We start from the raw sequence: 21,968 nt of genomic DNA on the forward strand, positions 1-21,968 counted from the left end.
GCCGGTGCCCCCGGAGGCGGGACTCCCCTAAAAAGCCACGCGCGGCCTCGCGCCGGCGCCACGTGCGGCGGAACCGGGCCGGTACCGGGCTTGGGGCCGGTACGGCGGCCGCGAGCGGCCAAAACGCCCCCGCGGGCCGGGGGGAGAAGCTGCGCGCCGCCACCGCGCGCCGCTGGCGGTACCCGGATGTTCAGACTCGGGCACCCATTAAAGGCGCCCCGCGGGGAAGCTCGGCGCGTTTCCATTGGCGCAGCGCCGCGTCAATCTTTGCTGAGACAGCCAGTAAAAAGCGTGAGGTGGGATAAAAGAGAATTTCACCGATTCGATTGGTGAGGATTCCTGCCAGTCTGGACGCCGCACCAATGGGCGTCGCGGCTGGGGTCGGGAGGCGGGGCGGGCGCGGCGGCGGCGGCGGCCAATCAGCGGCATTGTTTGTGGTGGTGCCGGTTGCGCTCGGCGGTGGCCGCGTCTGCTCCGCCCGCCCGGCCCGGGACCCCCGGGACCGCCCGGGACCCCCGGCACGGCCGGGATCCGCCGGGAGACACCGGGGAGACACCGGGGAGACACCGGGAACCCGCCGGGAACCCGCCGCCGCCCCCCGCGACCCCCGAGCCAGGTGAGGCCCGCGGGGGCGGCGGGGCCGGGCCCGGCGGGGGCGGGGCAGGGCCCGGCTGAGGGGGGGGAGGACCGGGGGATGAGGGGGGGGGATTTTGGGGCGCTGAGGGCGGATTTGGGGGGCCCTGGGGTGATCTGGGGGGCAGCAGGGAGAGCCCGAGGGGTGCGGGAGATCTGGGCTGTGCCTGGGGGCAGAGCTCGGGGTTGGGGGGCAGAGCTGAGATTGGGGGGAGAAAAGCTCCGGGATTTTGGGGTGCAGGGCTGAGGGGGTTTGGGGTGCAGGGCTGAGGGGTTTTGGGCAGGCAGAGCCGAGGGATTTTTGGGGAGCAGAGCCGAGGGATTTTTGGGGAGCAGAGCTCAGATTCAGGGGAGCAGAGCTGAAGGATTTTGGGGGGCGGAGCTGAGAGATTTTGGGGGAGCAAAGCACAGGGATTTTGGGGACAGCGCTCAGGAATTTGGGGGAGCAGAGCTGCGGGATTCTGGGGAGCGCAGCTGAAGGATTTTGGGGAGCAGAAATGAGGGATTTTGGGGGGCAGAGCTGAGGGATTTTTGGGAGCAGAGTTGAGGGATTTTGGGGGGCAGAGCTGCGGGATTTTGGGGAGCAGAACTCGGGATTTTGGGGAGCAGAAATGAGGGATTTTGGGGAGCAGAATTGAGGGATTTTGGGGGTCAGCCTGGAAGGTTTGGGGGCTCGCCGGGGAATCCCCCGGGAAAACGGGGGAGGGGCGGGGCGGCCCGGGGGGTTCCCGATGGGATTTGGGGGGGCGGATGCCGGGAACCCCCCGGATCGCCCCTCTGAGCCCCCCTTTGTTTCCACACCGAGGTTCGGGAGCGCTTCCCGATCCTTTCCCCGCTGGAAGCGGCTCCGGCCTCATCCAGGATTTCCGCCCCGCGGGATTCTCCCTCTTTTCCTGCTGCCCCCCCACCCCCGGTCACTTCCCGGTGCTGCTTCCCCGGCTCCAAAGCAGCAGGGAAACTTTGCCATCCCTGGAATAACGCGGAGCTGGGGGCACTGCCCGCGCCCCTTCCCGGTTTTTGGGTGAAAACTCCGCACTGAGGTGGTGGGGAGGGGCACGGACCCTTCCTCACCCACGTTCGCCAGCCCGATCCTCTGCCAGGAGGGGATCGAGAGGATTCCTCCTGCCAAGGATGAGGATTTGTGCTCCCGAGGAGAATCCTTCCCCAGATTCCCAAAATCGAGGCGTTCGGGCGCTCTCCCCTCCCCTCGGAGCCTGGAAAAGGGATCTGTGATGGCGGGGGGAGGGGGAGGTTTGCCGGGAAGAGAGGAGGAGGAGGAGATTTGGGAATCTGGGAGCAGGGAGGAAGAGCGGCGGCGTGCGGATGCGCCGGGATCGATCGGCTTTTCCAGAGCGTTTTTGATATATATTTTTTTTTATTAATTTCATTTAATTTAATTTTATTTTTAATATCCATTTGATCTTCTGGAGCTTCCTCGGCCGCTGCCGGGCGGGAGGAGGAGGAGGAGGAGGAGGAGGAGGAAGGGGGAGCACGGGAATGGGAACAGCCTCCTCCTGGCAGGAGTGTGGGAGGATTTGACTCCTGTTCCTCGGTGCTCCCGGGTGGGGGTTGGGGCTGATCGCAGAGGCAGCCGCGGTTTTTTCGGGAATTTCTGGGGTTTTAAGGATTGGGGGTGCCCACGGTGGGCAACCCTGGCACGTGCCAGGATTTGGGACATCCACGACGCTGCGGGTGCTGTTGGGGTGAGATGGAGCCGGCGTGTCCATCCCTAGGGAGTCCCTGCCAGGGATCCAGGCTGGAATTCCGTCGGATCCATCCGAGGACTCCGTGGATCCGTCGGGATCTTGGCGCCTGGCGCCGTTCCCGGTCACGAGGCCGGCGCCGACGGGAGCATCCATCCATCTTCCAGCGTCCTCTCCTTGGAGCATCCCGCCTCCCCTCAGGTGTTCCCGGGGCAGGAATACCTGCTTGGCAGGATTTATCCCACTCGGGATCTTCTTGGGAGCACCTTCCCCTCAATCTCCTGTCCCAGGGGTCGGGATCCGCCGCTCAGGACGGGAATTTCCCGGATCCCTTCGCTCGCCGCGCCGGGATCTGAGGAAAATCAGTCATTTCAGCTTCTTTCCTGATTATTTCCCATTCATTGACAGCTTTCCACTCCATATCCAACAGCAGAATTTCCTTGCTCCATCAGTGTTCCTGGTGTGGGTTTGGGTTTCGCATGGATCTTGGAATTCCGCTCCGCAGTCCTGGGGAGCGCAGCCACGGGTGGCTGGGGCTGTGTTTGCCGTGGCTTTGCTGGTGCTTTAGGCTCTTCCCCAGGTTTTTCGGGATATTCTGCATTTTGCAGCATCTCGGGATGCTGGGATGGGACGTGTTGGGAAGCACCTGAATTTCTTCCCAATATCCCACCTCCAAGCCATTCCCACTTTCCTCTTTGACCACTGGAAGATGCTCCGAGGTCTCCCCGGATCTTCCCTTTTCCAGGCTGGGCAATCCCAGCTCTGCCATCCTGGCTCTTCTCCGATGCTGTAACAGCTCCGGGTGCTCCATCCAGCAGGACACAGGGAATGTTCAGGGACATCCTGGTACGGAGCTGTCCCCATCCTGCCGGGTTTGGCTTTTTGGGCCAAAAAGTGCCCAAAAAAAGGGCACTCGTGCTGGCACAGAGCTGGTCCCGATCCGTGGGAAGCGGGTCAGGAAGAGGCAGCGGCGCCGGGCTTGGTTCTTTTTTTATTCCCCGTGATTTTCCCGGGAATGTGGCGCTTCCCGGCGCTGGCGGGTTCGGGATGGGCTGGGGGAAGGGGATAACTCTCCCCTTCAGGTCCCAGTGTTGTGTCTCTGCCCCTTGGACGGGCAGTCTTAGCCGGGCATTGGGATGGTGGGATCTGGAATATGCCTGAAATCCCTCTGAAGAGCAGCACCAGCCTTTGGAATCTGGAGGGTGTTGGGAGCGGCGCTTCCAAGCCTAAAATTAGCCCCGAGGAGGCCGGGTTTTATTTCCATGGATCCTTATTGCATCCATGTTGTCCCACCCCTGCTCCGTAGAGTCCACTGGATGAGGTCTGAGTGTGGATTTTGGGGCTGAATCCTGAAATTGTCCCGTTTCGGAATCCTGATGGACTCTGCGCCGGTTCCTTGGGGCGGGGGGTGGGAAGGGTTGGATTTGTGTGCGTTTTCCACCCTGGTGTGTTCTTCACAATAAAATTCGGGCTCCATTCTCCTGGAGCCTCAGAAGATGGACGCATGAATCCTGGAGTTTTTTGGGATGAGACTGAGCCGAAGCCGTGTGTCCCCGTGGGAAGGGGAGGCTGCTCCTTGTCGTCTGTCCCAGGATCCATTTTTGCTTTCCCAGTCGGTTGCAAGCAAGAAGTTCCCCAAAATCCACCTAAAATTCCCCAGACTCCAGGAGCAGACCTCCAGGTGCGCTCCCCAAATCCTGGTTTTTAGGGAGGGCCTGGCTGGAAAACCTGCTTGGGCTGTTTCCCACAGGATCCACGGCCCCCAGGGAATTTTAAGGTCGGTGCTCCGGGGATTCGTGCAGGTTGGGCCCTTGGCTGAAGGAAGGGTTGGGAATCTGGGCTGTTCCCAGTTTGCTCCCAGTTCCAACTCACCTCAGAGAGGAGGGGTGCAGGTGGAGGAGCTCCTCCCGCATCCATGAGGAATTTCCCTGCTCCTCAGACACATCCCGACATCCGTGCTGCCTGCACAGTGGGGAGTTCTGAGAGAACAGGCAGCGATCGGAGCGATGCAGAATTCCAGGGAATACCAGAATTGTCCCATGGTCCTTCTTGAGTAACGCCGAACTTGGTGCGTTTTGCTCTTTATTAAATCCTGGATTCCAGTTAAATCTTGGAGCCGTGGCAAATTCCAGCCCCTCCTTGTGCGATGGGGGCATTCCCAAGGCTGGTTGGTTGTTCCTTGCAGGAATTCCTGCAAATCCCACCTCGGGGTCCACGGCCGGAGCATTCGGAATGACGGTGCCATGGGCTGGAAGAGCAGGAAGACTCCCAGGCCTGCTTTTCCAATGGAAAGGTTGAGGAAATCCCAATTTCCTCGCTGGAAGTGCCGGGCTGGGAAGTTGGAGCTGCTGGATGTGGGTGGGAATGGCCTCGCTGTCCGTTGGGATAGCGCTGGGATGGGAATCCCAAATTCCCATCGGGCTAGGGACTCGTTCTGGAGGGGTTCATCCCAGCTGGGCTTGGGGTGAATCCGTGGGAATGGGATCATGGATTCCCACCTTCGGCTGCGTTGAGTTTGTGGTGGAGCCTCCTTGAGCGATGCCTTCCCTGGAGATCAGCCGGCTTTGGATTCCCTTTGGATGGCAATTTGGGGAAAAATCGTCCCTTTCCCTGCTTAATCATCCTCCAGTTTTTCCGGAATCTCTTCCCGAGCACGCGGTGTCGGCCCGAGGCCGGCTCGGGATGGCGCCGGTGCCGTCGGTTCAGGAGGAGGGAGTTGGATCCAGGAATTCTCTGTTTTCTCACCAGCGGGGAAGAGGATCCAGGGGATCCTTTGGATTTGGGATAAGAGGAGCTCTGGTCGGACACTTCCTCAAAGACCTTTCCAGCCTGGAAGCAGAAGCTCCCAGGGAATGGATCCATAGGGAAAAGCCCCCAAATCCCATTAAATGATGTTTTAGCGCTTTCTTTCCCCATCCTGGCCGGGAGGATCCGTTGGGAAGGCCGGAGCAGCGGGATGGCGGCCGGGGCAGGAGCAGGGATGGGAGGGATCAACCTCCCCGAGGGTGCTGGGGAGGATTTCATCCCTTCCGCATCCCCAACCTGCAAAAACAGGGATGGAAGGGCCCGAGGAAGAGCGGAGGATGGAAAGAGCCTGGAATGGCCCTGAAAAACCAGGGAATGGAGAAATAAAGGAATTTGCTGCTCTCCTGTGCCCTCTGCGTTTTCCATGGACGCAGCCTGGAATAAATCATCCCAGGGCCCATCCCACCCCCTCATTAGCTGATAAATCCATGGAAACGAGCATGCAATTAAAGCTAATTAATCCTTTCCCCTTTGGAAACCAAATTGTTCCATTTTATCCAGTAAAGACAAACTGGGGGTTCCAGTGCTGGAATGCTACGGAATTCCCAGACTCCCACACCTCAGGGGTGGAACAAAGCCGTGGATGTTGGGGATTATGGGATTTTCGGGGTGTTTTGGGGGAATCTGGCACCTTCCAGCTGCTCCAAGCCCTGTCCAGCCTGGCCTTGAGCACTTCCAGGGATGGGGCAGCCTCAGATTCCCGGGATAACCTGTGCCAGGGCCTCCCCGTCCTCACAGGGAGTGCTGGAAGAAGGGCAAGGATATTCCTTTGGCTAAGGAATTCCAAATATCCCGTCTCAATCTGCCGTGTTTTAGTGTAAAACTGCATTTTCCGTCTCCTGGCTTCTTCATCCCTGGGATTCTCCATCCCTTGGACTCTCCATCCCTGGTATTCTCCATCTCCTGGGATGCTCCATCCCTGGGATGCTCCATCCCTGGGATGCTCCATCTCTGTGATTCTCCATCCCTTGGATTCTCCATCCCTGGGATTCTCCATCCCTGGGATTCTCCATCCCTGGGTTCTCCATCCCTGTGATTCTCCCTCCCTGGATTCTCCATCCCTGGGATTCTCCATCCCTTGGATTCTCCATGCCTGGGATTCTCCATCCCTGGGATTCTCCATCTCCTGGGATGCTCCATCCCTGGGTTTTTCCATTTCCTGGATTCTCCATCTCTTGGATTCTCAATCCCTGGGATTCTCCATCCCTGGGATTCTTCATTTCCTGGATTCTCCATCTCTTGGATTCTCCATCCCTGGAATTCTCCATCCCTGGGATTCTCCATCCCTGGGTTTCTCCATTTCCTGGATTCTCCATTTCCTGGATTCTCCATCTCTTGGATTCTCCATCTCTTGGATTCTCCATCCCTGGAATTCTCCATCCCTGGGTTTTCCATCCCTGGAATTCTCCATCCCTGGGATTCTCCATCCCTGGAATTCTCCATCCCTGGGATTCTCCCTCCCTGGATTCTCCATTCTCCGCGTGGTGACCTCTCCAAGCCGTCGTTAATTCCTGAGCGAGGCCCCGGACTCGTCCCCATCCCGCTCCTGCTGCTCCCTCCTCGGGACACGCTCAGTCCGGAGCGGGAGCCGGGCACCTCTGGAATGGGGCTGGAGCAGCTGAGCTGCCTCGGGAGGTTCTGGACAGCCCAAATCCCGCTGGATCCTCCTTCTCCAGCGCCAGCCCCGCGGGTGGTGCCTCCCAGCCCATCCTGGCCGGGCCTCTGCAGCATTCCCTGGCGCCTTCAGGGAATCTGGGAATCTCCTCAGGGACCTGCTCCTGGCGTCCCTCACATCGCCTCCAGCGCCTTCCCTCGGTCCCTGTGCCGGGATTTTGGCATCTTGACATCTCTCGGTGGCTTCCCGGTGTATTCCTCGGCATCTTCATCCGCATCCTGGGCAAGTTCCCTGGGATCCCTCGGCACATCCCCTGGGATCCCTCGGCACAGCCCCTGGGATCCCTCGGCACATCCCCTGGGATCCCTCGGCTCATCCCCTGGGATCTCTCGGAACATTCTGGGATCCCTCAGCACGGTCCGGGATCCCTTGGCACATTCCCGGGTCCCTCTGCCCATTCTGGGATCCCTCTGCTCATTCCCTGGGATCCCTCGGTTCATTCCTGGATCCCTTGGCACATTCCCAGATCCTTCTGCACATTCCTGGATCCCTCTGCCCATTCTGGGATCCCTCAGCACATTCCCTGGGATCCCCTGGTCATTCCCAGATCCCTCTGCTCATTCCCTGGGATCCCTTGGCACATTCTGGGATCCCTCGGCTCCTTCCTGGATCCCTCGGCTCATTCCCTGGGATCCCCTGGTTCATTCCTGGATCCCTCTGCATCCTCTCCGCCGCCGGATCCAACCTCGGGCCGCGGTTTTATTTTTTTTTTTTGGGAATGGGAGGGGCGGATCCCGGATGGCGGAGGCCCCGACCCTGGTTTTTGGGAGGGAAGGAGTTAAAATTCCAGGGGAGGGAAGGCGCTTCCATGAATGAAGACAAAGTTTGGCGGGGGGCCAGGAGCGGGGGGGAGGGGGAGCGGGGAGGGAGCGCCGAAATCCCAGGAAAAATTAACCCCCCCCCCAAAATCCAGAGCCACTTCCACATCGGGAGGTGCCAAACCACTCGCGACTGGAATTTTTTTTTTTTTAATTTTTTTTTTTTTATTTCAGTGGTGGGGAGCGAGTTAATTTTTTCCCTCATTCAAAAAAAAAAAAAATTTTTTTTTTTTTTAAATTCCCTTTTTTTTTTTTCCCTCCTTTTTCCCTCCCTTCTCTTTTTCCCTGCCCTGCGAGGCATGATGGGAAAAAAAGTCAGCATCCCCCCTTTTCTTTTGTTTAATAAAACAGAACGCGCATGATTGGCAGGGAAGGGCCCGCTCGGAGCGCGGCTCCGGCTCCGGCTGCGGCTGCGGCTCCGCGGGCGATGGGGCGCGGGGCGCTGCCCGGCCCCGGCCGCCCCCCGGCCCCGCCGCTGCCCCCGCCTTCCCTCCGTTCCCTCCGCACCTCCGGCCGGCGGGACCGCCGCACCTGTGAGTACCCGTGTGTGACACATCCCGGCCTTTGTGGGCAATCCCGGACAAAAGGGGGGTCCTAAAGGAGAGCAGCTTGGCCGCCCGCTGCTGCTTTATTTTCTCTTTTTTTGGTGTTTTTTTAATTATTATTGTTTTATTTTTTGGCAGCGGGACGGGAGTGTGTGGAGGGAGTGTTTTAAGGAGAAAAGGAGCGCTGGCTGGTGCTGGGTCCGTGGTTCCCTTCCCCCTCCCCTTCCCCACCTCATCCACGCTCCCACCATCGCTATTCCGCCGGAATGCTCCGATCCCACCCTCCCGGCGCCGGCCGGAGGGGTGACAAAATACCGAAATACCGGGAGTAGCCATGCCTGGGATCGATGTCACACCCACCCCGCCACCCCGTTCCCGGTGGCGATTGATTGACTGGGCTATCGTTATCGATCGGTTGCTCATTGGTGATCGATGGCCCGCCGGAGCCGCACAAAGGCAGCGCCCGCAGTCGAGGAAATCGGGAAGCGTTATATAAGGAAGCCTGGGAAGTCTGCGTCATCCCGGATGGGGAGGGGGCCGGGCGCTCCCTCCCCCCCCACCTTCCATCCCATCATTTTTTGTTGGATTTTATTTTCCCAGAGCGTTTTCCAGCTGGCTTTTCCCAAATTGGGCCGTCCCAGCCGGATCCCCTGGAATTTTTTATCTCTCTTTCAGACTTTGTGGAGTTTTTGGGTCTTTTCCCCCCATCTCAGGGCACGAAGCAGGTTCTGGAATTCTGCTCTCCTCCCACATCCCAAAAATCCTGGGGTGGGAGGAGGTGTGAGGCGCGTGGTGCCGGACACGGCACCGGCATTTCCCGGAGTTGGACGAGAGCACAAACTCAGGAGGGAAGGGAAGCTCGTTTTGGGAGGGAGGATTTTCCTCCTTTCCTGCTTTTCCTGCTTCCCATTGTTGGTTTTGTACTTGACCCGGACTTGCAGAATCTGGGGATGTCCCGAGCTGGTGGTGGCGATCCGGAATCCGGGAGATCCAGGGTCTGGGAGACCCAGGGTCAGGGAGATCCAGAACTGGGGGGATCGAGGGTCTGGGAGATCTGGAATCAGGGAGATCCAGAGTCTGGGAGATCTGGAATCAGGGAGATCCAGTGTCTGGGAGATCTGGAATCAGGGAGATCCAGGGTCTGGGAGATCCAGGGTCTGGGAGATCCGGAATCCAGGAGATCCAGGATCTAGGAAATCCAAAATCGGGGGGATCCAGGGTCTGGGGGATCTGGAATCAGGAAGATCCAGAATCTGGGAGATCCAGGGTCTGGGGGATCCAGAATCCAGGGTCTGGGGGATCCAGGGTCTGGGAGATCTGGAATCTGGGGGATCCAGGGTCTGGCAGATCCGGAATCTGAGGGATCCAGGTTCGGGAGATCTGGAATCTGGGGGATCCAGGGTCTGGGAGATCTGGAATCGGGAGGATCCAGGGTCTGGGAGATCTGGAATCGGGAGGATCCAGGGTCTGGGAGATCTGGAATCTGGGGGATCCAGGGTCTGGGAGATCTGGAATCGGGAGGATCCAGGGTCTGGGAGATCTGGAATCGGGAGGATCCAGGGTCTGGGAGATCTGGAATCTGGGGGATCCAGGGTCTGGGAGATCCAGAATCTGGGGGATCCAGGGTCTGGCACCGGCGTGTCGGAGCAGGGACAGGTGTCCCCACGCAGGGATTCGGGAGCAGCAGAACTCCTGGAGCAGTCTGCTCCGTAGGAATTCCCACTCTGCCACATCCCGGTGCCCATCCCGACCCTTCCGTTTGTCTTCCCAAATCTTCCGCCGTATTCCCGTTCCCTGCCGGGAGCAGCCGTGTCCCTGTGGGTTCTGGGATGGCTCCGGGGCCGTTCTCGGGGCTTTTCTGGCGTCGCTTTAAACCCGGAGGAAATTCCGGCAGCCGCCCCCAGCCTCCCTTACCTGCTCGGGATTCCTGACCACGGCCCCGGAGCAGCAGGACCGGGAGCAGCTCGGTTTTTGTTCAGCCGTGGAGCCTTTTCCCTTCCCTTTCCAGCGGCGTTCCCGGGTCCCGCTCCGGATCCCGCTCCCGGCCGCCGAGCCGTTAAATCCTAATTACCTTTTTCGGTGATTATCCTTTTCCTGGCGTTCCTTGGGAATGCTCGCCCTGGGAGCCAGCCATTTTGTGTTCCGTGCCGGAGCGCGTTTTACGCCGCCGACGCCGGGATGTGCCGAGCCCAGATGGAATCGGAGCCGCCTCGTGCCGGGAAGCCCCCGGAGCAGGATTCCAGCCGGATGGCTCCGGATGAGGAGCCAGCCCTGTGGGTTTCCCACGGGATCGCCGCAATCCTGGGATTCGGGGGGGGTTCGGGCAGCGGGAGCGCGCCCAGGTGAGCTGCAGGAATCGGATCTCGGCGGTGCCTGCTCCCCGATCCCGGGAAAATGGGATTTTAGTTGGATTTGAACGGGGTTTGTTCCATCAGTCTCACATCCGAGTGATGTCCTGGGTTTGGAGCGACCGGGATGGAGCTGGAGCCGCTCGGAGCACCTCGGCTCTGGGGATGGATGCCCCACGGAGCGTCAGGGGTCACGTTGGGTTTGGATTCTGGGTCTTTCCTGGGATTAATTCTGCCATTCCAGCCCCACATGGAAACTAGGGGATGCTCTGGGTCCCCTGAGCCCGCTGCAGGAATACCAGAGGCTTCCCAAGGAGCAGCTGGGCTGGTTTATCCCTGATTTCCCATCCTCGCTTCCCTGGATCCCAGGGATCCACGTCGGCCCCGGCGGAATTCCGGCGCTGCTGGAGCGGGGTTGGAAAACCGGAGGGTGCTGGGGAGACCTCACGGCACTGGGGCACGTGGATCCCTCGTGGGGGTCAGGGATTGTTCCTTGTGGATCAGGGATTGTTCCTGGTGGATCAGGGATCATTCCTGGTGGATCAGGAATTGTTCCTTGTGGATCAGGGATTGTTCCTGGCGGATCAGGGATCATTCCTGCTGCTGGATCAGGAATTACAGCCCCACCATGAGCTCCGGAGGCTCCGAGGCTGGGAATTGGGGCTGGAAGACCAACGTGGGGATTGACCCATGGAAAACCCTGCAAGGAGGCTGGGAAGGGGCTGGGACCTCCCTGGATGAACTCCGGCTGGAATGAACTCCTGGTGCTGCCAAGCCTTGGTTCTGGATTCCATTGGGTAAATCCTGGGATATTTTCCCTCCTGGCTGCATCTCTCCCTGGATATTCCCACATCTTCCTGGAATATTCCTTCTTTCGGCCCAACTTGCTCGTTCCAGCTTTTCAAATCCTCCCGCTGAGGAGGTTTTTTTGGTTGTTGTTTTTTTTTTTTTTTGATTTTTTTTCCCTGTGGGCGCCGCATCCAATATCCATGGAAAACGAGGCGCTGCTTTGTTTGTCTGGGAGCGCCAAACCCGTCCTGCCGGGCCCTTGGGAGCGGGAGAAGCGCCCGGAGCCAGCGGAACGTGCCGAGGAGCAGCGTCCCCACGGAGATCCGGGAATCGCCGTCGGGACGGAGCGCGGCCGCGTCCGGCACACCGGGATTCCTGGAACGCGCTCCAAGGCCGGTCCAGCCCACCCTGCTCATCCCACTCTGGCAGCCTCTGGAATTCTGCTCTCCCCTGCTCCAGGTTCCTGTTTCCAGGCACTCAGGGAAGGTGCTCCCGGGGATGATCCCGGTCGGAGGCACACCGTGGATTTAGCTCCTGTTTTCCATGAGTTCTGCCACCATTTGGGAATTTGGTTCCAGTGAGGAGGATTTTTTTGGTGCAGCTGAAGGGAGAGGCCGAGGCTGTTCCCTGGGATGTGCCGGATCCCCGGGGGCTGTGCCGGAGGGCGGCGGGGCCGGATGATCCGGTTTGGGATGTGCCGAGACCGGAGCGGGGCCGGCACGGAGCCTCCCGCCTCTCTGACCTCCAGACCAATTCCTGGGATTGGAATCATTCCCGCTCTTTGCTGCGGATTTCTGGATGGAATCGGGAGCTCTCCTTTGGAAATTCCCAGTGGATCCTCCCCTTCCCCCTCCAGCCAAAGGGCCCCATTCAGTACGGAATCCGAAGCCTAATTTAATTTTTATTGGATCTGGCTGAGCCTGGAAAACCTCTGGAGTGGATTAAATAGTGGTGGGCCCCATTCCCGGTAACGGCACTTTGGATTTGTTTGGAATACCAGAGGAGAGGCAGCCCTTGGGACCACCTTGGTGATGGAGCAGGGACTGGGGGGGTCTCTGGAATTCCTGCAGGGAGAGGACGAGCGGGAAGCTGTTCCAGGAGATCCTGGATCTCCCTGCTGGATCCCGGCTCCGTGCTCAGTTCGGCTGTCCGTGGGGAGCTCGTATCCCGTGGGATGTTGCTCCTGCGGCCCTCTCCCTCCTTCTCCTCCTCTCTGCCGTTCTGGCCGCGCTCCCGGTGGCTCCGCCGCAGCGCCGGGCGCGGCTCCGAGCGCTCCCGGGGTGTCTGGAACATCCCCGATCCCCCCGGGTCACTCCTGCGGGACGGGGGCGGGAGCAGCTCCCGCGGCCTGTCCCGGCTTGCCGGGCTAAATTTGGGAGACGTGCGGAGAGACGGGATGAGCAGGTAGGGGAGAGCCCTCGGTGCTCCCTTGGAGGCTCCGTCCGGCTTTTTTCGCAGGGCATATTTGGGATTTCCGTCCGTTTTCCTGCTGCCCTCCCCCGCTCCTGCTGTCTCCAGTGGGAGCTGAACTCGTGTGCCGATGGACGGACGCGTCATTCCAGGGATTTGTACCCGAGCCAGAGCCTCCTCCTGGCGGCAGTTGGGCTCAGGGGAAGGTTTATCCCGGGAGTGACTCGGAGCCGGGTCCAGGCGGGCGTGGGGCAGCTCCGGGTGCCCGGGACCTGTCCGCTCTGAGCGGGGACACTTTCTGTTCCCTGCGGAGCAAGGAATTCCCGGTGTGCCCGAGCCGGCCACATGGAATTCCCACCTATTCCCCAGGTGTCTGTCCTGGTCCCTGGCCCTGCTCCGCAGGGAAAGGCCTCGCCCAGCTGGTGTGCAGGTGGAGCTGGTTCCTTATCAGCCTGGGAGCAGGACTGGGATGGGGTTGGGATGGGCTCCAGGCCTGGGATGGGGTTGGGATGGGCTCTGCGGCTCCCGCCTGTTTTCCAGAGGGCATTCCTGCACCTGGAGCTGAGGCGGGGCAGCTGGAGAGGCGGGAGGGTGGGGATGGAGCTGCCCAAACCTCCATCCCCGGAGCTGCTGAGCATTCCTGCCTGGAAATCCACGCGGTGGGGGGTTTCCTGGCGTTCCAGGGCTCCCCAGGGGGTTCATCCCAGCCCCCCTTCCTTGCTGAGCCGCATCCGTGGGATTTAATCCCAAAGGAGGGATTGTGCTGCCGTCCTCAGGGATTTCAGGGCCTTACAGAGGGGGAAGCTCCTGACCCGGGTGGGGACTGGGGAGGTTGGAGCTCTGTCAGGAGATGGGAACTCTCCAAGGCTTTGGAGCTCCATGAGGAGATTGGAGCTCTCCAAGAGGTTGGAGCTCTGTGGGGTCAGAGCTCTCTAAGAGGTCGGAGCTCCATGAGGAGATCAGAGCTCTCCAAGGCATTGGAGCTCCATGAGGAGATTGGAGCTCTCCGAGAGCTCGGAGCTCTGTGAGAAGATCAGAGCTCTCTAAGAGGTCAGAGCTCCATGAGGAGATCGGAGCTCTCCGAGGAAGCCGAGCTGAGCTCGGGGGGGATCCGGGGGGATTCACCGGGCTCCTTGGCACTGACAGTGTCCCTGTCCCTGTCCCTGTCCCTCAGGATGGACCGGATGACGGAGGACGCGCTGCGCCTGAACCTGCTCAAGCGGAGCCTGGAGCCGGCGGAGGAGCGCGAGGACGTGCTGGCCAAGCGGCTGAAGATGGAGGGACACGAGGCCATGGAGAGGCTGAAGATGCTGGCCCTGCTCAAGCGCAAGGACCTGGCGGGGCTGGAGGTGCCCCACGAGCTCCCGGTGAAGCCGGACGGGATCAAGGGCTACGAGGAGAAGCTCAACGGGAGCCTGCGGCCCCACGGCGACGGGCGGAGCGCGGCCCGGCCGGGCAAGGAGAACATCAACGACGAGCCCGTGGACATGAGCGCCAGGAGGAGGTGGGTGCCGGGAATTCCGGGGTCTGGCGGGGCGGGAGGAGCCGGCGTGGGAGTTAAATGGGATGTGGGGGGTCCTGGTGAGGCTGGGAGCTGGGGGAAACGGTGGGATGACAGGGAATGGAATCAGGAGGGAATGGTTCCCTGTGAGGGTGGCACAGGTTGTCCTGGGATTTGTGGATTTCTCATCCCTGGAAGTGTCCGAGGCCAGGCTGGACAAAGCTTGGAGCAGTCTGGGATAGTGGGAGGTGTCCCTGAAGGGTCCTGCTCGGAGTGTGGAGTCGTGGGCTGCATCCTGGGCGGAATTCCTTGGATATTGTGCAATATGAGCTTACCCAGTGGGGCACCAGCATCGTACACGGATACTCGGATCAGGAAATCAGCCCTGGAAAGAGGTGGGAATATTCCACTCTGAGTTGAGAAGTGAGACTGGGAATGTCTCATTTTCCTGGATTTTCCTTGGGAATGTGCTCCACCTCTCCTCACGTCTGCCTGCCTCCCTCACCGTGGCTCCTCCTCCAGTGATTCTGTTGGAAATCTGCTCTTCCCTGGACAAAGGAAATCCAAAAATTGGTGATTCCTCATGGATGGCTCCATTTTCCCTCTTGGATTTGGACTCCGGCTCTGCCTTATTCCCCTGGTGGAATGTCAGTAATCCAGCCTGGATGTATCGGGATGCTCCTGCAGAATTATCCCCAGGAGCTGTAGGACAGCCCTCGTCCCGATGTGCCAGCCCACTTTGGAATTCCCGGGATGCAGCCTGCTTTGCCTGGATGTGCTCCCGCTGGCTCCTTCTCCTTGGGATGCTCTGGAATTTCTCTGCGGGACCAGGGGCAGCTCCGTGCCCTGCTGCTTCGGAATATCCACAAAAACAGCCGGAATGTTTGGGAGACAAAGGCAGTCCCAGCTCTGAGCATCTTCCCGCCCTCGGAGCAGCCAAACCTGGGAGCCGGATTCGGCTCTGGGCTCCCTCTGGGTGTTCAGAGCTCACAGTTTGGGATGAGACATTCCACGGTCTCCCCTCACTCCAGGGACCTTCCAGGGAGCCGGAATTGCCTCTGAGCTGGATTATCCCACAGTTTTCCAAGGCTCTCCTGCAGCAGGAACGAAATCCAGGCTAGCAAAGGGCTTTTCTTGGAGTCTCCTTCGCTGGGATGATCCCGCCTGGATCCTGCTGGACTCCACCGCTGATTTTTGGTTTATTTCTCTTCCCTGCTGCTCCTTTGGTGTCCCGGTGCTGGTGGTGGATCAGTTGGATATTCATGCAGGTTTTCCTTTCTGGAATGGGCTTCTCCAATAGATTTGGGTTGGGATAGGCTTGGAGCGGTGCCGTTAACGGGGGCGGGGCTCAGCCCCTTCTCCACCGCAGTGAGGACGAGCGATTCCAGGCTGGAATTCCTGCCATTCCCTCCCATCCCAGCACCAGGACACGCTCCTGATTCCCACCTGGTTCCCAGGTGGGATTTGCACTCCTGGAGGGGGCCTGGGGGGTGAGGGAGTGCTTTTGAGGGAGCCCTTCCCTCCCGGTGTCCAGAGGAGCCGCGCCGCTCCGGATCCGTGCTGGAATGGGGGGGATCCCCAAAACCCCACATTGCTGGCTCAGTGGGGCTCCCCAGATCCCAAATTCCCGGCTCACCGGGATTCCTTCCCCCTGCAGTGACCAGGACCGGGGCCGGTTGACCCCGTCCCCGGACATCATCGTGCTGTCGGACAACGAGGCCTCCAGCCCCCGCTCCAGCTCCCGCATGGAGGAGCGGCTCAAGGCGGCCAACCTGGAGATGTTCAAGGTGAGGGAACAGGAATTCCATCCCGGGAGAGGCACGGGGCAAGGCGGGGGGTGAAGGATTTAGGGCGTTTCTCAGCAAATTCCAGTTGCAGCCCCCCCGGTTCTTGCACCTGTGGTCCGAATTCCCGCTTGGGTTTGGATTCGGCTTCCCCCCTCTCGCTTGCTGACGCTGTGCCCGGCGTTTTCCAGGGGAAGAGCCTGGAGGAGCGGCAGCAGCTGATCAAGCAGCTCCGGGACGAGCTGCGGCTGGAGGAGGCCCGGCTGGTGCTCCTGAAGAAGCTGCGGCAGAGCCAGCTCCAGAAGGAAAACGTGGTGCAGAAGGTGAGGCATGGGCAGGAAGGGGTGGGCACGGAGCCTCCGCTCCTCCTGTGGGATTCCCTTTCCGATCCCCACTCCAGGGAGACAAACCCACAGCTCTGCCCCTGGATTCCCAGTCCGAGTGCTGATCCCGGATCTCCCTCCTGCCCCCCAGACTCCCGTTGTCCAGAACGCCGCGTCCATCGTGCAGCCGTCCCCCGCCCACGTCGGGCAGCAGGGCCTGTCCAAGATCCCCTCCCGGCCCGGAGCTCAGGGCGTGGAGCCGCAGAATTTAAGGACATTACAGGTGAGCATTCCCGTTTCTCCTGGAAAATGCTGGTTTTGGTGGGTGCACAGAGAGCTGAGGGGTTTTTCCCGAGAGGTGGGGGAATTCCCTCAGTTCCTTGGGGCTGGATTTGGGTTTGTCAGGAATTAGACTCAGTGATCCTTGTGGAGCTGGATGTTCCATGATCCTCTGAAAGTCCTGTGTCCCAGCTGGAGATGGGAATTCCCCAAGGCCTTCAGCCTTCCTGCTGCTCCCAGAGGAAAAGCCCCTGGAAGTGTTTGCTCTGTGGATTTCTGCCTCTCTCCTGGACCATGGAGCAATTCCAGCCTCCCACAGGAAATAGGGATGTGCCAGCTTGAGCAGGCGAAACGGCCAGAATCCTATAAAATCCAGGACAGCCTGGGGAAAAGTGAATTGGGGCATTAGAGGTTAACTGGGATTCTGGATAAGCAGGAATTCCATGGATCAAGGCATCGATGCTCCAGGTTTCCCTCATTTTTCTCTGACTTTGTTACTGAGCTCAGGGAGCCCTGGGAGGGATGGCGGGGGCTGTGGTGCGGGGTCCGATTCCCTGATTCCCCGTGGATTCCCTGGCAGGGCCACAGCGTGATCCGCTCGGCCGCCAGCTCAGCCCTGCCCCACATGTTGATGTCCCAGCGCGTCATCGCCCCCAGCCCCGCCCAGCTCCAGGGCCAGCGCGGGCCCCAGAAACCCGGCCTGGTCCGCAGCTCCACGCCCGGGATGAGCCCTGCCATCAACTACCAGCCGGTGGGTCGCTGCTCGGGCCGGCTGGACACTGGTTTGGGCTGGCTGGACACTGGTTTGGGCTTGTTGGACTCTGGTTTGGGCTGGTTGGACACTGGTTTGGGCTTGTTGGACACTGGTTTGGGCTGGTTGGGCACTGGTGTGGATTGGCTTGGCATTGGTTTGGGCTGGTTTGGGCTGCCTGGGCACTGGTTTGGGCTGCTTGGGCGCTGGTTTGGACTGGTTTGGACTGCTTGGGCACTGGTTTGGACTGGTTTTCACCGATTGGATTGCCTGGGCATTGGTTTGGGCTGGTTGAGCACTGGTTTGGGCTGGTTGAGCACTGGTTTGGGCTGATTCTCACTGATTTGGGCTGTCTGGGCACTGGTTTGGGCTGCCTGGGCATTGGTTGGTTTGCACTGGTTTGCATTCGTTTTTTACTGGTTCCTACCGGTTTGGGCCAGTTGGAGCTGGTTGAGCCCTGGTTCGAGCACTGGTTTGTACCAATTTGTACCAATTTTCACTGTCCCCACTCCCGGCGCTCCAAGGGCTGCCCAGGCCCTGCTCCGTGAGCCCGGTGCTCCCAGCACTCCCAGATCCCAAAAATCCCAAACCCCCGCCCTGATCCCGTCTCCTCCGCAGCAATCCGGCTCCTCGGTGCCGTGCCAGCGCTCGTCGTCCTCCGCCATCTACATGAACCTCGCGTCGCACATGCAGCCGGGCTCGGTGGCCCGCGTGTCCTCCCCTCTCCCCAGCCCCAGCGCTCTCTCCGACGCCGCCAATTCCCAGGCGGCCGCCAAGCTGGCGCTGCGCAAGCAGCTGGAGAAGACGCTGCTGGAGATCCCCCCGCCCAAGCCGCCGGCGCCGCTCCTGCACTTCCTGCCCAGCGCGGCCAACAGCGAGTTCATCTACATGGTGGGGCTGGAGGAGGTGGTGCAGAGCGTCATCGACAGCCAAGGTCACTGCCCGCGCTCAGCCCGGGCCTTCCGGGCCTTCCGGGCCCGATCCGTGGCGTTTCGGGATGAGATCCTGGGGTTTAGGGTGAATTTGTGGGGTTTAGGGCGAAATTGTGGGGTTTAGGGTGAAGTTCTGGGGTTTAGGGCGAAGTTGTGGGGTTTAGGGCAAAGCTGTGGGGTTTACGGCAAAGTTGTGAGGTTTAAGGTGAAGTTGTGGGGTTTAGGGTGAAGTTGTGGGGTTTAGGGCAAAGCTGTGTGGTTTAGGGCAAAGTTGTGGGGTTTAGAGCGAAGTTGTGGGGTTTAGGGCGAAGTTGTGGGGTTTAGGGCAAAGTTGTGGGGTTTTGGGTGGATTTGTGGGGTTTGGGACAAGTTTGTGGGGCTTGGGACAAATTTGTGTGTTTTAGGGCAAAGTTGTGGGGTTTAAGGTGAAGTTGTGGGGTTTAAGGCAAAGTTGTGGAGTTTAGGGTAAAGTTCTGGGGTTTAGGGTGAATTTGTGGGGTTTAGGGTGAATTTGTGGGGTTTAGGGTGAATTTGTGGGGTTTGGGACAAATTTGTGGGGTTTGGGACAAATTTGTGTGGTTTAGGGCAAAGTTGTGGGGTTTAGGGTAAAGTTGTGGGGTTTAGGGTGAATTTGTGGGGTTTAGGGTGAATTTGTGGGGTGTAAGGCGAAGTTGTGGAGTTTAGGGTAAAGTTCTGAGGTTTAGGGTGAAGTTGTGGGGTTTAGGACGAAGTTGTGGAGTTTAGGGTGAATTTATGGGGTTTAGGGTGAATTTATGGGGTTTAAGGTGAAGTTGTGGGGTCTAGGGTGAAGTTGCGGGGTTCAGGGCAAAGCTGTGGAATTTTGGGGTGGATTTGAAGGTTTTTAACAGGTCTGCACGAATTCAAATCAGATTTGCGTCATTTTAGACCAAATTTTCAGGATTTTGGCCGATTTGCGCGATTTCGGCCAAACGTTTCCATATTCCCGGGCAGTTTCGGGCGATTTCAGTCGGGATTTTGAGTCTCTCTGCCCGGGTGCTGAGCGGGGCGCGGTGCTGGTTGCAGGGAAGAGCGCCCCGGCGGTGCCGCGCGTGGAGCCGTTCGTGTGCGCGCAGTGCCGCACGGACTTCACGCCGCACTGGAAGCAGGAGAAGGGCGGGCGCATCCTGTGCGAGCAGTGCCAGACCTCCAACCAGAAGAAGGCGCTCAAGGCCGAGCACACGAATCGCCTCAAGAACGCCTTCGTCAAGGCCCTGCAGCAGGAGCAGGTCGGCAGCGCCCGGCACGGCCCCTTCCGGCGGGCTCATCCCATCCTGAACCATCCCATTCCATGGTCCCCATCCCATTCCATGGTCCCCATCCCATTCCAGCCCACTGATCCCATTCCATGGGTTCACTCCCATAGATCCCATCCCATTGTTCCCATCCCATTGTTCCCATCCCATTGTTCCCATTGTTCCCATCCCATTGATTCCATCCCATTGTTCCCATCCCATTGTTCCCATTGTTCCTATTGACCCCATCCCATTGATCCCATCCCATTGATCCCATTGACCCCATCCCATTGATCCCATTGACCCCATCCCATTGTTCCCATAGATCCCATCCCATTGTTCCCATCCCATTGTTCCCATTGTTCCCATCCCATTGATTCCATTGACCCCATCCCATTGTTCACATTGACCCCATCCCATTGTTCCCGTTGACCCCATCCCATTGTTCCCATCCGATTGTTCCCTCATTGTTCCCATTGTTCCCATCCCATTGTTCCCATTATTCCCATCCCACTGATCCCATTGACCCCATCCCACTCATCCCATCACCAGCCAGGTTGGCATTCCCTGGGAATTGAGCGGGGTGGCATTCCCGGGGGCATTGGTGGGTGGCATTCCCACGGGAACTGTCCAACTGGGATCCCCATGGGATATTGAGCAGGTGGCATTCCCGTGGGATCGAGCGGGATGCATTCCCACTGGGGATTGATGGGATGGCATTCCAATGGGATGGAGCGGGTGGCATTCCCACTGGAGATTGATGGGTGCCATTCCCATTGGGGATTGATGGGTGGCATTCCCATGGGATATTGAGCGGGTAGCGTTCCCGCGGGCCGTGCCCGGCGCTGCCGAGGCCAATCCGGGCGCTGCTCCCGCAGGAGATCGAGCAGCGGCTGCAGCAGCAGGCAGCGCTGTCGCCCACGGCCGCGCCCGCCGTGCCCAGCGTCGGCAAACAGGACGGGATCCTGCGGCACCACACGCTCCGGCAGGTGGGATAACGGGATAGCAGCGGGATAACGGGGCGCTGGGAGGGGCTGGCACAATCCCAACGCCGTGTCCGTGTCCGTGTCCGTGCCCGCAGGCCCCGCAGCCCCAGAGCAGCCTCCAGCGCGGGATTCCCACCTCCGCCCGCTCCATGCTCTCCAACTTCGCCCAGGCCCCGCAGCTCTCCGTGGCCGGAGGGCTCCTGGGAATGCCGGGTACGGGATGGGATGGGATGGGATCAGTGGGATGGGAACGGGGCTGGGGTCAGCGGGATGGGAATGGGATGGGAACGGGGCTGGGGTCAGCGGGATGGGGTCAGCGGGATGGGAACGGGATGGGATGGGAACGGGGCTGGGGTGAGTGGGACAGGATGGGATGGGATTGATGGGACACGATCAATGGGATGGGATGGGATCCATGGGATGGAATGAGATGGGATCCATGGGATCCTTGGGATGGGATGGGATCACTGGGATGACATGGAATCCATGGGATGGGATGGGATGGGACAATTCAGGCCACACCCACTGGATTTTGGGGCAGAATTTGGGAATTCCCACCCTGTATCAGCCCCATCCTGGCCTTTCCTCCCCTGTGGGGGTTCCAGGGTGGCTGTGGGAGGATCCGTAGGATCCGTGGGAGGATCCGTGGGTTCTGTGGGACGATCTGTGGGATCTGTGGGAGGATCAGTGGGCTCCGTGGGAGGATCCCTGGGATCCCTGGGTTCTGTGGGTGGATCCCTGGGCTCCGTGGGAGGATCCGTGGGTGGGTCCCCGGGATCGGCGCGGTGCCGGAGGGTCCGTGCTGCCCCCCAGGAGTGAACATCGCCTACCTGAACGCCGGCATCGGGGGCCACAAAGCGTCGAGCCTGGCGGACCGGCAGCGGGAATACCTGCTGGATATGATCCCGCCGCGCTCCATATCCCAGTCCATCAGCGGGCAGAAATAGCCCCGGCCAGAGAAACAAACAGAGAACGTGGGGAAAAAACAAAACAGACAAAACAAACATTTCAAACGGCGACCGGTCCCGCTCCCAGCCCGAGATTCCTTCGGTTTTCCAGGCGGGAGCCGCTCCCCGCGCGGCCGGAGCAGCCCCGGCCCCGCCGCTCGTTTTGTATCGCCGCCGCTTTCTCCTTGTGTCGTGGGTTGTTTTTTGCCCCTTTTTTCCTTATTTTTCCCCCCTCTCTCCCTTCGCTCCATGGATGGTTAAAGCTTTTTTCTCCCTTTTCCAGAGACTTTGGCAAGGGCACCTTCCCCAGTTCCCGGGGTGGGGAGGGGGGCAGATTTTGGGGGAGCAGCTTGTGCTGATTCCGGGGAGGGGGGATTTGGGGGGCGCCTGCTGGGGGGGAGGCGCTGATCCCGGGGGGATGGATCCCTTTGGGGTCTGATCCCGGGGGTGTCACCTCCCCCTGGGACCCCAGAGACGCCGGCCCTG

At 59.9% G+C, this 21,968-nt stretch overlaps 1 protein-coding gene across 2 annotated transcripts; it reads left to right on the forward strand.

Annotated features, from left to right (window-relative positions):
* The first annotated feature begins 419 nt into the window (after positions 1–419).
* GATAD2B (GATA zinc finger domain containing 2B) lies at positions 420–21,539 on the forward strand. 2 transcript variants are annotated; one of them, XM_030291211.4, is made up of 11 exons: positions 420–616; positions 13,901–14,230; positions 15,885–16,014; positions 16,203–16,334; positions 16,486–16,617; positions 17,194–17,364; positions 17,983–18,298; positions 19,341–19,543; positions 20,428–20,538; positions 20,631–20,748; positions 21,349–21,539. In XM_030291211.4, the coding sequence occupies exons 2-11, from the start codon at positions 13,902–13,904 to the stop codon at positions 21,480–21,482; spliced, it is 1,776 nt and encodes a 591-aa protein (XP_030147071.1). In that variant the 5' UTR covers positions 420–616; position 13,901; the 3' UTR covers positions 21,483–21,539. The 2 variants fall into 2 exon arrangements, with proteins under 2 accessions (XP_030147071.1, XP_030147072.1); XM_030291212.4 differs by lacking the exon at positions 420–616 and adding an exon at positions 7,972–8,167.
* The last annotated feature ends 429 nt before the right edge of the window (positions 21,540–21,968 follow it).

This window comes from Taeniopygia guttata, chromosome 25 (genome assembly GCF_048771995.1).
Source record: "Taeniopygia guttata chromosome 25, bTaeGut7.mat, whole genome shotgun sequence".
NCBI classification, from domain to species: domain Eukaryota; kingdom Metazoa; phylum Chordata; class Aves; order Passeriformes; family Estrildidae; genus Taeniopygia; species Taeniopygia guttata.